Here is a 16,937-nt window from a genome sequence, read left to right on the forward strand (position 1 = left end):
AAATCACCAGCCCAGGTCGGATGCATGAGACAAGTGCTCGGGCCTGGTGCACTGGGAAGACCCAGAGGGATCGGGCAGAGAGGGAGGTGGGAGGGGGGATCGGGATGGGGAATACATGTAAATCCATGGCTGATTCATGTCAATGTATGACAAAACCCACTACAATACTGTAAAGTAATTAGCCTCCAACTAATAAAAATAAATGAAAAAAAAAAAAAAACTTTTGTGCTTCCAAGGACACCAAAAAAAATCAGAAAGTTAAAGACAACCATAGAACGGAAAGAAGTTTTTTTTTGCAAATCATATTACCTAGTAAGAGACTTGGGTCAGAATACAGAAACTCTCTTACAACTCAGTAATTAAACCATATTAAAAGTGGGCACAGGATGTGAAGGCAAGGATGTGGAAAACCTGGATTCACCCACCACTGGTGGGAATGTAAGAAGTGCAGTCAAACAGGTAAACACTGAGTTACCGTCTGACCCAGCAACTCCAGCGCTCGGTACACACCCAAGAGAGCTGAATGAAGAGGTCCACCGCACAGAAACTTGTACTCAGATATGCAGAGCAGCCAAAAAGTGGAATCAAACCCAAAGTCCACCTATTGAAGAACAGAAACAACACATGCTACATCCACACAACGCACCTTTCCTTGGCCATCAAGACAGCATCCGGTGCTGACACAGCCTGCAACGTGGACGCCCCTGTGCTAAACGAGGAAAGACAATCACAAAAGGCATTTATTTATGATTCCATTTATAAATTCCCTGGTAACTCAGCTAGTAAAGAATCTGCCTGCAATGTGGAGACCCCGGTTCAGTTCCTGGGTCAGCAAGATTGCCTGGAGAAGGGATAGGCTACCCACTCCAGTATTCATGGGCTTCCCTGACAGCTCAGACAGTAAAGAATTTGCCTGCAATGTGGGAGACCTACGTTTGATCCCTGGATTGGGAAGATACCCTAGAGGAAGGCATGGCAACCCACTCCAGTGTTCTTGCCTGGAGAATCCCCAGGGACAGAGAAGCCTGGCAGGCTACAGCCCATGGGGTCGCAAAGAGCTGGGCACGACTGCGGGACTGAGCACAAGCACGTGTGCTCCACTTCCATCAAACACCCAGAACAGGAGACCCACAAGGGCAGAAAGTAGAGCGGTGTTGCCAGGACTGCGGGGAGGGACAGGGAATGGCAACTAATGGGCACAGAGTTTCTTTCCAGGGTGACAGAAACGTTCTGGAATTAGCAGTGATAGCTGCAAAAAGCAGGGAAAAAATACTAAACAGTACACTTTACAAATGTGAAGTTTATGGTATGTGAATAATACTGTAAGTTCAAAAAAATCATGTTTCTGGACCGATTCTGGCATTTGGCAAAACCTATCAGCATGGAGACATTTTCAAAAATGAGGAACAGAAAACTGATCTTTGATCAAGTTCAGCATCAGCAGATGAACATTTCCAATAGATCCTGATGACAGGAAACCAACTCCAAACCCAAGCAAGTAAAACACCCGTCCAAAACGGTCACTCTTCTGGGGGGTAGATCTGTATCACCAGGAAGGCAGAAAAAAGCAATCATCAATATTGTATTTTGACTTTTGTCAGTAAGAAATTACGAAATTATCTTTGATTTTACTTCGTGGTGCACAAAGCCTAAAATATTTACTATCCAACCATTCCAACCTCCAAAACGAACCGTGCCTGGAGCTGACCTCAGCCCCGTCTGTGCCTGTTTCGACAACTGGCACCACCCCCCAGTCTGGTGCCCAAGCGGAAGCCAGCGTCCGGCTCAGGCCTGGGGCCCAGGAACCATCCTCAGCTCTCGCAGGGAGGGGCCTCCCCATCTCCCCAGGACTGCCGCCCCCACCGCCGTGGCCGCTCCATGAGCCCCTCTGCACACAGTGGCCGGGAGACCTTCCCAGCACGCACATCTGACCACGCCACCGCGTCCCGAAGCTCGCCACCACCGTTGGGACAAGGACGAGAATCCCTCTGAGCTTCTGATTGTGGACCAGCCACCCCGACTGCCCGTGCGCCGTGCTGAGCTGTGCCCTCCACACGGCACTTACACAAGAGATATAAAGTCATACACACTGATAACCGCCCAACTGCTCCCAACTCCTCCCGCTATTCCCACACAACGTCTTGCTGGATTCTCAAAACCAGACGGCAAAGCAGGCTGACCCCGGTGGGGGCTGGCGCCAGGGTCGGCAGGACTCCTGCCCACCCACAGCAGCCCCGCGCGCTCCACCCTGGCACAGATGCGGTTTCGTCCTGGTGACTCAGCTTCTCTGTGTTCCAGGACCAGGTGGAAGGTGGCTCTTCCCACTGGCATCTCCAAAGTACCCTCTGCAATTTCTTCTTGACCTTGGGACGCCCTGCACAGCACCTTCCCACATGGGCAGAAGAGGCTCCAACGCCCCCAGTCCCGTGGCAGAGTCCCCAAACATCTGGAGCGCGAGACAGCACCTGCCACGTACAGGCGGCACACAACCGCGCCACACTATGCACCCCGGGGCTCCGGGCATCCATCACACCGAGGCCGCTCGGGCCCCTGCCCTGGCTGCCCGGCCCCGCAGCTGGCCGCGGGGGCCTGGGCCCCACACTTTCCTCTGCAGCAGGCCGGCCTCTCTCCTGGACTCCGTGGACCACCGTCCCCTGTCCAACCTTCCCCCTCTCAAGGTCCACCAGGCACCTGGCCCTCCCGTCTCAAGAAACGACACTGCGCTCCCGCGGGTGCTCACTTCCTCCACGCCTCCCTGCTTGCTCTTCTTTCAGACGCACACAGTCGGGCCTATTCTTAGCACCTCAGCTGTTCCCACCCTCGCCTGAGCCCCACCACTCACCAGCCGCCTCCAGCGTCTCCTGGCTGTGCTGCGCCCCCCACCCCCGCCCGCCCCAGGCTCCCCAGAACTGCCCCGGCCTCCCAGCGTCTCTGTGCTCCAAGGCCCCTCCAAGGCCCCTCCAGAGAACATCCGGCTACCAAAGCCATCAGGGTGGTGAACAACAGGTCCCGTCCGGAGCTCACAGCTGCCGATACGGGGAAGGGCCCGCTGCCCAAAAGTGCTAAGCTCCTCACGTGCCGTCCGCACCGGAGTGAACAGATGGCAGTGCTGCCTGCAAAGTGTTCACCGCCTGGATGTAGCAAAGAGCACGGAGCACGCAGCGAGAGCACGCCAGCAGCGCTCCGGGGAGGACACACGCAAACCCATGAGGGCGGCTAGTGTGCCGAGTCCCTCAGCACATCCGCAAACAGTCCACACTTGCTCCTGAATGTCAGGATCTAGAAGTTCTGACCTTGATCTTAAAATCCACGCCAAAAACTTCTACCTCCACTGGAGCACCCAAGAGTCTGCACTCATTTAACTCATAAGTTAAAACAAATCAGGACAAGACAGTCCTTACAGCATCAAAGCTACCAACAGAGCTTCTGTGCCCTGTGAAATCCACGGCGTGTTCACACACCAGACAGGCAGCATTCCATGGCTTCACAGTCCATCCTAAGACATGAGGAGGGTAGGCGGACCTGGTCCACAACAGCCAGCCTGCCTCCGTCCATCCTCCCTTCTACTGACCAGCCCCTGAAGCCTCGGGGCAGACAGAAGGGCCCCTGCCTTCCCGTGGGCAGTGGGAGAGGTCAGGTGTGCTCTCCCCTCACCCTGCCGTCCTGCTGAGTCCCCGGCTCCCGAGCACAGGGACCCCATGAGACCCTCAGGCGCCCGGCCTCCAGCACACTTCAGGGACAGGGAGCCTCCCCACCGGGGGCTGGACGCAGTCCTGGTCTGGCCCTCAAGGCTCTCAGACCCCTGGCTCTCCGCCCAGCAAACATGGATTCTTTCAGGTCCTGTCCAAACGACACCTCCCAGCAAAGTCCTTGCTCACCATGGCATCCAGCACCCCCGGACAGAGGACGTACATGACTCCTGCCCCCGACCCTCTGGGACACACGCCGTGCCGCTCCGCCCTCGGATGCCCGCGTCCATGGGGAGCGCCACACCAAGCCAGGGCTCTGACCCCGGAGGGGGGCCCACCCTAAACCTCAGTTCAACACGACGAGTGATGAGGGACAAAACCTGAAGAAACAGACGCACACCTGGAGGAAGAGGTCTGACCCAAGACCGGGGAAGGCGGTCCACAGAGCGGCCCACACGGGACAGGAGAGCAGAGTGGCCACAGGGGTGGACCACACCCTCCAACAGGGTTCTGCCCAGGCCGCTGCAAGGGCCCAGGGGTACTGCCATCCCTCGTCCTCACAAAGAGCCAAGGCCGAGCACACGCAGGAGGCACCGTGACTCTGCAGTCACAGCCCTGTCCACCACCAACTGGGCTCCTTGAGCGGAGACTCAGGCCACCTTCTCATGGTGGGCGCTCTGCAGAAGCTTCTCCGCCCCAGAAAGGAGTGAGACAAGGAGACGAGAGCCACCCATTTCCTCCACACAGATGTTACAGGGCAAAGGTACGAGATCTGAAACGAAAGAACCAGAGACCTAACAGATGCGGGTAAAGGAGAAGCCTGTGTCCAACGCACCAAGCACCGGGAGCGCTCTGCACGACACTCAGACAGCTCATGGCTGGCAGGCCAAGACACAGAGCCAGACACGAGGGGACAGGCATGGGCGCAGCAAGGTCGGGGCGCGCGTGCAGGCCCTCACCCCACGAGGGGACCCAGGCCCACCCCACGTGCGGTGACACCCGTGGGCACACAGCGCAGACGGTGCGCCCACCATCCCAGGGGGCCGCTAAGACAGTGTGTGGGTAGGAAACTTGAGTTTAACTGCTCCTCCGTCCTTCAAAGAGGTCTCACCATTTACTGACTTTTAATCAAACTCCACAGCATCTGGCAAGCAGCACAGACAAGACTCCTCTGTGAAGTGGAGATGGTGGGACGGTGGCCCCATCTGACGGAGGAGCCGTCAGGACAGAGTGGAAAAGCCCATGGAGCGACTCAGTAGAGGCTGAATTCGTAATGCACACTAGAAATACAATGCTAGACATTGCCAAAATGTGTGCCCTGCTCCATCTCAACTAAAACCTTTTGAAAAGGTCAAAGTTCATTCACGTGACCAAGTAGACCCTTGCAGACCCAAGAGCAGGACCCACCCGATCACACAAGACTCACTTCCAGAAAACAGCAACTCCACCACTGCTGGCACCTGAGATGGGCCAAGCTGCCCCACCATCCACTGGGTCCACCAAGCAGACATCCACTGCGAAAATTCCCACACCCCAAAGCCCCCCCAAACCTACCGCCCCTCCTATGGGCACCCTGAGGCCAGGGCGCTTCTCCCACCGCTGTCTCTGCGCCAGAACACCCCTCAACCCAAGCACTGGGCTCTGCATGCCGCAGGAAAGCAAGTGGCACGTGTGGAGGGACCAGAGGAGGGGCTGTGACCATCCTAACACCTGCTCTGAGCCAGGCGCCTGGCACGTGCAGTCACACAGACCCCCGAGGAGGGGGCTGTCCCACATGGCGGGGAGTGGACGACAGGGACTGCGCCGTGTGCCAGCGGTCAGCATGCCACGAGCTGCCCGTCCACCTTCCCTGCCTCTGTGCCCGTTACATGGGGGGACCCAGCCTGCGTCGGGGGACACATCTTCAACCCTGAAGAGGTGAACATGGCAGAAGGCAGGAAGGAGCTACTATGGGAGAGTCTTGAAGAGCCTCACATCTGTGCTTTTCCTTATTTCTGCCAAAGCGACCCTGAAGTACAAGGGGCAAAGGGTGGTCTTTCCAGTAAATGACACTTTTCAAGTGCACAGCCACATAGGAGATAATGAATCCTGATCCCTACACCTCATATTTTACACACACAAAAACAATTTCACAAAGTGCAAACTAAACCCAAAAGAAGCAGAAGAAGTAACAAAGGTTAGAGTGAAAATTTTAAAAAGAGACTAGCAAAACAGATTGCGTTTCCTGGCAGTCCACTGGTCGGGACCCCGAGCTTCCCCTGTCCAGGACACAGCTTTGGTCCCTGGCAGGACAGCTAGGATCCCACATGCTGCACGGCAACCGCCCACCTACCCCCAAACAAAACGAGAGAAGAAAATCAGAGATTGTCATCAAAACAAGAGCTGATTCTTTGAAGAGATAACAAAACTGACATAAATTTAGCTAACCTGACTGAAGAAAAAAAAAAAAAAAAGACTGAAAGAAGATAAAGACCTAAACAGATGGAAAGACACCCTGTGTTCATGGACTATTAGACCAAGTATTATTACGATGGTAATACTCCCTAACGTGAACCACAAAATCAAGGCAATCCCTACAAAAATCACAGAAGGCTTTCTACATCTGTGGACAGTTCAATTCAGTTGCTCAGCTGTGTCCAACTCTTTGCGACCCCATGAATCACAGCACGTCAGGCCTCCCTGTCCATCACCAACTCCCGGAGTTCACCCAAACCCACGTCCATCAAGTTGGTGATGCCATCCAACCATCTCATCCTCTGTCGTTCCCTTCTCCTCTTGCCCTCAATCTTTCCCAGCATCAGGGTCTTTTCCAACAAGTCAGCTCTTCGCATCAGGAGGCCAAAATACTGGAGTTTCACCTTCAACATCAGTCCTTCCAATGAACACCCAGGACTGATCTCCTTTAGGATGGACTGGTTGGATCTCCTTGCAGTCCAAGGGACTCTCAAGAGTCTTCTCCAACACCACAGTTCAAAAGCATCAATTCTTCAGTGCTCAGCTCTCTTTATAGTCCAACTCTCACATCCATACATGACCACTGGAAAAACCATAGCCTTGACCAGATAGACCTTTGTTGGCAAAGTAACGTCTCTGCTTTTTAATATGCTGTCTAGGTTGGTCATAACTTTCCTTCCAAGGAGTAAGCGTCTTTTAATTTCATGGCTGCATTCACCATCTGCAGTGATTTTGGAGCCCAGAAAAATAAAGTCAGCCACTGTTTCCACTGTTTCCCCATCTATTTGCCATGAAGTGATGGACCGGATGCCATGATCTTAGTTTTCTGAATGTTAAGCTTTAAGCCAACTTTTTCACTCTCTTCTTTCACTTTCATCAAGAGGCTCTTTAGTTCTTCTTCACTTTCTGCCATAAGGGTGGTGTCTTCTGCATATCTGAGGTTATTGATATTTCTCCCGGCAATCTTGATTCCAGCATGTACTTCCTCCAGCCCAGCGTTTCTCATGATGTACTCTGCATAGAAGTTAAATAAGCAGGGTGACAATATACAGCCTTGACGTACTCCTTTTCCTATTTGGAACCAGTCTGTTGTTCCATGTCCAGTTCTAACTGTTGTTTCCTGACCTGAATACAGGTTTCTCAAGAGGCAGGTCAGGTGGTCTGGTATTCCCATCTCTTTCAGAATTTTCCACAGTTTATTGTGATCCTCACAGTCAAAGGCTTTGGCATCTGTGGACAAGCTAGCCCTAAAACTGACATGGAATTGCAAGGGACCCAGAAGAGCAAGAACGAAGCTGGTGGACCCACAATTCCAGGTACGGCATCCAAGATGGTGTGGTACTGACTCACAAACCAGTGCACAGCAGCTCAGTCCAGAAGCGAGCCCCAGCGTCTGCGGCCCAGCATCTGCAGGCCCAGCGCCTGCGGGCCCAGCGCCTGCAGCCCAGCGTCTGCGGCCCAGCGTCTGAGGTCCCAGCGTCTGCGGCCATCCATTTACAGCAGAGGCGCCCAGACAACCCTCGGGGGAGGAGTTCAACCAACAGTTCTAGGACCACTGCATCTCCACTAGCAAAGAGTAAGGCTGGACATGCTACCTCACACCATACACCATATATAAGTCAGAATGGATCCCAGACCAAAATTTAAGAGTTAAAACTATAACATAAAACTCAGAGGAAAACACAGTGCTAACTTCTTAACAATGGATCTGGCAATGGACTCACAGATACGACACCAGAAAGAGAAACAACAAAAGAAGAAAACAGACAAACTGATCTTCATCAAAATCAAAAACATTTGCGCTTCAAAGAACCCTATCAAGGGACTTCCCTGATGATCCAATATTAGGAGTCCACCTGCCAATGCAGAACACGTGGGTTTGGTCCCTGGTCCTGGAAGATTCCATATGCCAAGGAGAACTAAACCCAGGAGTTACACTTCTGAGCCCGCATGCCCACAGCCTGTGCTCCACAACAAGAGAAGCCACCGCGATGAAAAGTCCTCACGCTGCACCAGAGAGAAGCCCCCACTCACCACACGAGGGAAAGCCCGTGAGCTGCAACAAAGACCCGGCGCATCCAAAAATAAATGCTGTTTCAAAAAGAACACTAACAGGAAACTGCAAAGATACCTACAAAATGGAGGAAAATGTTTCCTGATCATATATCAATAAGGGATCTGTATCTATATTCTTCAATATATCAATAAGGGATTTGTATCTATATTCTTCAATATATAGAAAATGTTTATAACTCACCACAGAAACAATATAATTGAAATGGGCAAAGGATTTCTGCAGACATTTCTATAAGGAAGATAACACAAACGGGGAAACCCAAATCAGCAGAACGGCCATGATCAAAGACAGTTAACAACAAGTGTCCGCAAGCACGTGGAGAAGTGGGGCGTCTCACACGCTGCTGACAGGAGTGGAAGATGCTACAGCTGCCAGGGAACACAGGCGAGCGGTTCCTAATCAGAGCCACCCGGGGCCCAGCGATTCTACTCCTCGACAGACACCCCAGAGAATGAACACATATATCCATACAAACACTTGTTCATGACTGTTCATAGCAGTGCTAGTCATCATAGTCAAAAAACGGGAGCAACAGATAAATGCATAAACAAAACACACTATATTCCTACAATGGAATATTATTTACCATATAAAGGAATAAAATACGCCCCCAGCAGGAAAACAATGTGCACAGGCGCATTCCAGAAGCGTCTAAGCAACATAATCAGAAAGCGCACGGGGACGAGGACCAGCCTGGTGGCGCAGGGGCCGAGACTCTGCACTCCTAATGCAGCGGCCGAGACTCTGTACTCCTAATGCAGGGGCCCAGGTTCGATCCCTGCTCAGGGAGCCAGATCCCACACGCCACACCGTGGCCAGAAAAAAATAGGTAATAGAAACACAAATAATTTGTAATCAGTGTTATTTAACCTAACATACCCAAAGTATGTACTTCAACACGCAGGCAATGAGCTTAAAGCATTCGTGTGACGCTTCCCTCTCCCTCGCACCGAGCCCTGGGGATCCAGCATGCACTCCACCTGCAGCGGGCTCCCAGCACAGCCACGCGTCTCACCTGCTGAGGAGCTGCACACGGCGCGCAGCTATCCTGCGGGAAGGCTGCAGCTCCAGACCTGAGGCATCAGCGGCAGGAGCACTGAGCACAAAGGGGCATGTTAAACAACATCACAAGGATGGAATCAGCAAAATTAACGTTATGGGAAACTTTGGGACAAATAAACCAATCTCTTCAAAACTTAACTGCAAGAGAAAAATAGCGACATGGGAATCAATGTACTGAGAATTAACAGATGCCTATCAAGGGTAAGGAAGAGACCATATTTTGTTCCTAACTTGAAATAAGAAATCTGAACAGTGACTGAATATTTACTGACTGAAAGAAATACTTACACTAACTGAAATATTCACATATGAAATATATCTAAGAACCGCTTAAAAATACTTAAGGATGGACTGGAGAGTGGTCATGAGGAGGCAACAGCTGACTCGGGGGACAGGGACATGGGGTGTGTCTGCCCACCATGTCTACATCTGAGTAGGTCGGAAAAAGGTCCACAGTAGGAGTTCTAACGTATCTATGTGTGCGTGTCTGCATACACAGTACTTAGAATGCTGGTAGCCTGCCAAGAGAAGAACCAAGTACCTGGGGGATGAGAGAGGGGGATGTCTCACTCCACATTTCTAGAATCTGAACCATGAAACTAACTCATCTACTCAAAACAAACTCAAACACATGTGCCTGGACTCCACCTACCACGGGGCCAAGCGTGCTCTCTGGCCCCCTGCTCCCCTCCAGCTTTCACCCAGCCACTCTTCACAGCAGCCAGGGTCATCTTTTTAAAATGTGAATTCCTAAAACAATCCCCGCAGATGTCTACAGCACTCAGGAGACCACCAACACATCACCACAGTGACAAGGCCCTCCGTAACCCAGCTCAGTGACCTGTCCAGCTTCAGCTCAGGCCGCTCGCCCCTTCTGACCAGTAATATCACCGTGTACAAAGGCTACAGATTCACCCAGCTCATAACCGAGGAAGCTGGGACGTCTATAAAACAAACACCACCTGGCTACCAAAAACGTTAAAAGACACACGCACATGAGATGATCTGTGAAAGAAGAGTGCACGCAACACACACTCACTGATTACCACCACCTGAGACACAAACTTGCACACTCAGATCAGAAATAAACAGATGACAAATACTTGGCATTCTTATGTTTCTAGGTTTCAACTTTTCTTGTAGCTGCTACTGTTGCTGAGTCGCCCAGTCATGTCAGACTTTTTGCAACCCCAGAGATAGGAGCACACCAGGCCTCCCTGTCCCTCACCATCTCCTGAAGTTTGCCCAAGTTCATGTCCCTTGCATCAGTGGTGCCATCCAGCCATCTCATCCTCTGACACCCTCTTCTCCTTCTGCCCTCAATCTTTCCCAGCATCAGGGACTTTTCCAAAGGGATGGCTGTTCGCATCAGAGGACCAAAATACTGGAGCTTCTGCTTCACCATCAGTCCTTTCAACAAGTACTCAGGGTTGACTTCCCTTAAGATTGACTGGTTTGATCTCCTTGCTGTCCAAGGAACTTTCAGGAGTCCTCCAGTACCACAGTTCAAAGGTATCAATTCTGTGGCATTCTGCCTTCTTTACAGTCCAGCTCTCACAACCATACGTGACCACTGGGGAGGCCATAGCCTCAACTATACCGACCTTTGTCGGCAGAGTAATGTCTCTGCTTTTCAACTCACTGTCTAGGTTTGCCATAGCTTTCCTGCCAAGAAGCAATCGTCTTCTGATTTCATGACTGCAGTCACCGTCTGCAATGATTCTGAGCGCAAGAAGAGGAAATCTGTCACTACTTCCACCTTTTCCCCTTCTATTTGACAAGAAAGAATGGGGCCGGATACCATGATCTTAGTGTTTTTAATGTTTAGTTTTAAGTCGGCTCTTTCACTCTCCTCCTTCACCCTCATCAAGAGGTTCTTTAGATCCTCTTTGCTTTCTGCCATTACAGTGGTATTTTTCTAACTTTGCTAAAATGCCTAATTTTTTTTTCCTTCTGAAATGTACAACCGAACTTTGCCCTTCCATTTCACGTCTTACCTCCTTAGGACCTGAGGCGAACTCATCTTCCTCAAGGAGTTTTTCCCAACGCAAGCCTGCCTGCAGCAATCAGCACAGCAGCCAGGCCTGTTCTTGTTTACCCTCAACTGATTCCATCTCATTTCCTGCTTGGTATTTGCTCTATTACACGCTTAAATTTTGTGAAACCAGACACCAACCTCATAAACTTGCATATCCTCTTACACAGTATCTAGACTAGCACCTCATAAACACAAGGGGCTCAACACTGCCTACAGACCCTTTGGAAACAGCATTTTAAACACACCCTGATCAGAACTTACAAATCTATTAAAAGTGGGATGCAGAAAGCAGTCCAAAAACTGTTCTAAAGTAAAATATCAACTGACAGTTATGTTAGTGGCAAAGTGACATAGGAAATGCCACCTTCGAAGAGTTAAAAGAACCACTTCAATTTTTGTTCTTTAAAATCCAAAATCGCTGAAGAGTTTTTTGTTTCTGTTTTAATAAACAAAAATACCAGAAGTGAAGTAAAGTGGGACAGTGAGTGGGCAGCCCTGGAACTGATGCCCTCTGCAGCACGCCTGCGAAGCCTGGACCACCGGGCCCCACTCCTCAACTCCCCGTGTGGTCTGCTGCGGAGCAAGGTCAACTGGGGCCAAACCACCCACTCTCAGAGATAACAGCACCCATCTCACATGGAAAGTCCAATGCATGGCAGAGAACATAATGTTCCTAAAGAGGAGAGCCCAAAATATGGTTCCCATAAGCTAAATTATTCTAAAAGACGAACTCAATTACAATGTGGTCAAATATACAAACCGGTTTTGTGATACAACAGGAAGCAAAGGCAGGAAGCGGCGCTCTGGCCCTAATGCAGCACTTAGCACGTGTAGGGTCTCCAACAGCTAAGCTACCCACAGATGTCCTTCTGGGCCTCAGGGCTGGGGTACGTGTACTGCCCTTGCCAACCTCTGTGATGATCCAGAACCACAACCTACACAGGAAGATCTGAGACGGGCAGCCCTTTCCACAGGATAGCTGTGCTGTTAGTACGGGTGAAACTTCTCAAGATTTACTGTAAATACTTCTGATTGCTGGATGCAGAACAGACTCTGCACTCCTTCTCTTATCAAAATTCAGCCAAAGACAAGAACAGGAAAGAGAAACGCGCACTCCACCTAGGAAACACTTGGAACCGCTACACAAAACATGAATAGGAAGACGGAGGCGAAAGGAACATGAATCACTCCACAGAGCAGACGAAGGGGAAACCGAGTAAGGTGGTGACTGCTGAGGAGCAGGCTGACTGGCGGGACAATGGAAAGGGTCTGAGAAGGGATGTGGTGCAAAACTCCAAGGAAGGGCCCCAGCCCCTCCACACACTCAGACAAGCACTTTTGCACAGCTACAGACACCAGAAGGTACCACACTTGGGGTGAGTGGCACAAAGAAAGGCAGCAGTGGACAGCTCAGGGAAAGCAGGGGGATTCGGCAAAGGGAAGGCCCTTCCTGCCTCCCTGCCCCTTAATCTGGCTCCAACATCCAGCCAGCCAGGCTCCCTCTCTGAGGAAACTAAACCAGAGGACAGTAACATTTGGAGACGAGCCAACAAAAAACGTTAGTCATCACCCTCCAGTGAAAGCAACAAGGAAACAAGCCCCCCAGTACACTCAGTTTTCCATTTTTAGTATTTTATTCATAAGGATGAATAAACAGCCAAGGAGCACCAGACACTGGAAGAAGGGTCTCCAGCATGAAAGAAAGAAACCAAAAGATATAACAGGAAAGAGGAATGCACAGGAAACATAAAGTGTGCAGGAAACAAAAATTTTTTTAGTTTTCAAAATTTTAACTACAGTTTTAAAAACTGAAATTAAGAGATAAGCAAAGATGCTATATACATAAAACAAGAACAGGAGGCATTTTAAAAGGAACAAAAAAACAGTAAAGAACACGGTAATATGAAAGACGTTAAAATTTTTTAACAAATTGGAAAATTATCAAATATACTCTCAAAAAGACCAAAAAGATAAAGATGTGATGAAAACATTTTTAAAATTAGACTATTAAGTACAGGAAGTCCAACATTCAAAGAAACTGGAAAAAGAGAAGCTGATAGAGAACTATCTCAAACACATAATACAAAAACTCCCTATAAATTTAAGGACCTCAATCCCCAGATTCCAGGGCTACTTAGTACCCTGCAGGATAAATGAGAAAGCACTACAACGAAGGCATTTCATGAAAATTAGGGAAATCAAGGACGCAAAGATCCTAAAAGTTTGATGTGGGAATATGCTTACAAACGATTAATAATCAGGCTGGCGAGTTCCCTGGCAGTCCAGCAGTTAGGACTCCATGCTCTCATTGTGGAGGACCTGGGTTCAATTCCTGGTTGGGGAACTAAAATCCCACAAGCCATACAGTGCAGCCAAAAAACAAAAAAAGAATCAAACTATAGAGCTCTCAATAGCAACAACAAAGACTATAAGACACTTAAATGCCAAGCCCAGCCAAACTTATTCTTTTAAGTGTGGCAGGAGAATGAAAACATTTTCAGGCAGGCAAGTCCCAAAGTCTTGGTCCCAGCAAACTACTGGGAAGCTACTGAAGACTGTTTACCACCACCCCAAAAAAGTGAGTACACAGGGAGTGTGAGAGGCAAGGAAGTGGGCAGAGCCCCAGGGTGGCAGCACGCAGGCCCAGAAAACAAGGCCCCCATCTGGGCTGGGGGGCCTGAGGAGCACTGCGGCACCGGCTGCTGAGCTGACAAGGCTGGGGGGTAAAAAATTAAATTAAGGAGCACTTTACAGAATGAAAGGTGCAGGAACATTATTCCGAGATTCAAAGGGAATCAGGCAAATGAAAAATAAAGCGATTATTAATTCCAGGGAAATAAAAATGTCTGTACAAGGGAAGAAATCGAATCGTGTGTGGCCCACCAGCCAGCTCAGCAAGGCGCAACACTGACCTGATCAGACTGACGAAGACCCTGACACGGGTTTAACCACAACTGTGCGCTGCCTGAACAGGAGCGAGGACAAGAAAACAGAGACCTTAGCGGGAACCCTAACCCCTAAAACTGGTGAATAAAGATAAGACAACACAAACGTATTGCCTAACAACACAAAGTGAAAGTGAAAGTCGCTCAGCAAACCAGAAGTCTCCAGGCCAAAATACCGGAGTGGGTGGCCATCCCCTTCTCCAGGGGATCTTCCCAACCCAGGATTTGAACCCAAGCCTCCCACATTGCAGGTAGATTCTTTACCAGTTGAGCCACCAGGGAAGCCCCATAAGGTAAATGCTAAAGAGAGTCAAGGGGCTGCTACCTCTAGAGAAGACGCAGCTTCTTTACCACCTTCCGGCACTACCTGACTTTCAACCATGCTCATGTGCATGTCTCTTAAGAAACACGAAAGAAGAGACACACAGTAGCCACCCTGCTAGAAATGCAGAGTTTTCCTGGGAAGGCCCTCCTGCTGAAAGGTAGCATCTTGCTGGGTCAAAAGCCTGAGGTGACCCTGAACACACACTAAACCGAAGGAGCCCCCACTCAGTAATCCACAAAAGGGAAGACACATTCCAAAAGCGCACTTCAAAATCCACAAAACAGGGGGCCTCTCTTCAGTGTGAAAAAGTGGTGACCTTTTTCTAAGTTGAGGAAAGATGAAAAAGTAAATATATGGCCAGATAAATTTCAAACGTCCACTTTCCGGTTTAATCAACTGGCCATTAGAGAACCCTGACACAGTAACCATTTCCGTGATTCAGTGGCAACACTTGACCCCATGCCTAGCCACTGTCCTGGAGTCCCTCCCCGCCCTAACGTGCGCCTCCATAATAAACACTCAGGATCACCCACCGAAGCCCAGAGCTTTCATCAGCTTAAAGTGACCACCACAGATACAGCTCAAGGGGCTCTGCAGCCAGGCCACTGCATCCATCTTCTGCACAAGTTCTGTAACCTGGGGCCTCACAGTCCCTGTTCCCTACTGTGCAAACAGGGATGTAATTGTACCCACCTCAAAAATGGCTGTCACACTTTAATGAGGGAATTCATGCAGCTAAGGCAGGGTTGGACACAGGTAAGGGCTTAGGAAAAACAGGCTGTCACTGCCACTGGCTCGAGCAAGCCCTCTAGTCAAGGCTGCCTGTGGAATCAGTGACGTCTGGGGCAATGTGTTCATCAATTATTAGTTAAAAACCTACTATGTGCCAGACACCAAACAACTGCTAACTGGATAACTGGCTGGGCCGAGTCACCCAATCGCTCCCAAACCTCGGTTCCCACGTCACTTAACCAGGAAATGGCAGCACTTGCTGCACAGAGCAGAGAAAGGTGAAGGGGAGGACTCACCTAAGGGCCCGCGGTGCCCGGGACCCAGAAGACGCTCAGAAAGCGGTATCGCGATCACTGCTCATCTTCTCTCCTACAAGGGCTGGCGCTTATCTAATTCACCTTTTCCGTTTTGCTCAGCCTAATACACTCCTTGAGTGTTGCAGGTGCTAACAAATACTCTTCACGTTGAACTCAAGAATTTTCTTGCACGTTCTCAGTTTACTTATATCCATACCCCCCAAAAATGCAAGAGAGAAATAAAGAAACGTTAAAAGACGGTGCATTACCCGGATAAAAGTACAGGTCCTACACACCAGATTACTCTAACAGGGTCTTATCACACACCTTGGCTTCCTGATCTTTAGACGTCCCCGCGGTTATTACTACACAGAAAACCTGGAGTAATTCCACAGAAAAACTGCTAGGTCATCACTTTCTTCAAAACTGGTCCCTCGTGTCAGCCCGGAGAACGCCGTTCCTGCCTTTCCCCAGGCACACCGCCTCCCTCCGGCTTCTCCCTTCTGCGGAAAGCTAGTGGCCCATCTCACAAGAGTTTGCTTTCTCTGCTGCCACGAGCCAGGGAAAACTATTCCCGAGAGCGAGCAAAGGGGAGGCCAGAAACATTAACAAAGGGAGGGCAACTTTTTACATCCAAAGCCAGCGTGAGCGGTCTGCCTGGAAATAAACAGAAGTCGTGCGACCGTACTCCTGACAGCCAAGGAGCCGGCAGCTTTGTCCGGGGAGAAGAGCGCCGGCCCGGCCAACTTTTCCTTCAAGACCCAGCCATCCTCTCCGGAACAAAGTGAAAGGTCAGCGGGCGCAGGAGCGGCGCCGGGAGCGCACGGCTTCGCGTCGCCCGCGCCGCCAAGTTGGCGGGCTCGCCCCACTTTCCCTTTTGTCCTCCGCCCCTCCCGCGAGGCTCCCGGTCGCGGCCCGAGGCCCGGGGTCGCGGCACGCCGGGCGACGGCCCTGCCCGAGCCCCTGCCCCGCCCGCGCGCGCCCCTCGCCACCCGCCCGCCCGCACAAAGCGCGCCCCGCGCAGCGCGGCCCGGACGCCCGGCCGCCTCGGCCCGGCCTCGGCCTGAGGCGCGGCGGCGGCGGTGGGGAGGCGCCCGCCCGCGCGCCCCGTAACCCGCCCGCGCCCCCGCCCGCGCGCCCGCCGCGCCCGGCCCGCCGGCCCGCGCCGCCCCCGCCGCGCCCGCGCCGCCCGCGCCCGCCGCCGGCCCGCTCCTCACCTCGGCATCGGCGGCGGCCATGGCCCGGGCCCGCAGCGTGGCCCCGCCCCTCCCGCGCGCCATCGCCCCGCCCGCTCCTCAAGGCCCGGGGCGGGGCGGGGC

General features: G+C 51.3%; 1 protein-coding gene across 10 annotated transcripts in view; it reads right to left on the bottom strand.

The window, feature by feature from the left end:
* The window catches only part of EHMT1 (euchromatic histone lysine methyltransferase 1), a 112,932-nt gene extending 96,036 nt beyond the window's left edge, over positions 1–16,896 (bottom strand). For 4 of the 10 annotated variants that reach the window (XM_061154055.1, XM_061154057.1, XM_061154061.1 and 1 more), the window contains exon 1: positions 16,836–16,896. In XM_061154055.1, the coding sequence (XP_061010038.1) occupies positions 16,836–16,856 (21 nt within the window). In that variant the 5' untranslated portion in view covers positions 16,857–16,896. Of the gene's footprint in view, positions 1–646; positions 676–11,279; positions 11,426–15,618; positions 15,835–15,945; positions 16,262–16,835 lie in introns of those variants that run through there. The other 6 variants (XM_061154058.1, XM_061154064.1, XM_061154060.1 and 3 more) reach the window with 6 other exon arrangements.
* Positions 16,897–16,937: the final 41 nt, after the last annotated feature.

This window comes from Dama dama, chromosome 11, assembly GCF_033118175.1.
Source record: "Dama dama isolate Ldn47 chromosome 11, ASM3311817v1, whole genome shotgun sequence".
Classification (NCBI taxonomy): domain Eukaryota; kingdom Metazoa; phylum Chordata; class Mammalia; order Artiodactyla; family Cervidae; genus Dama; species Dama dama.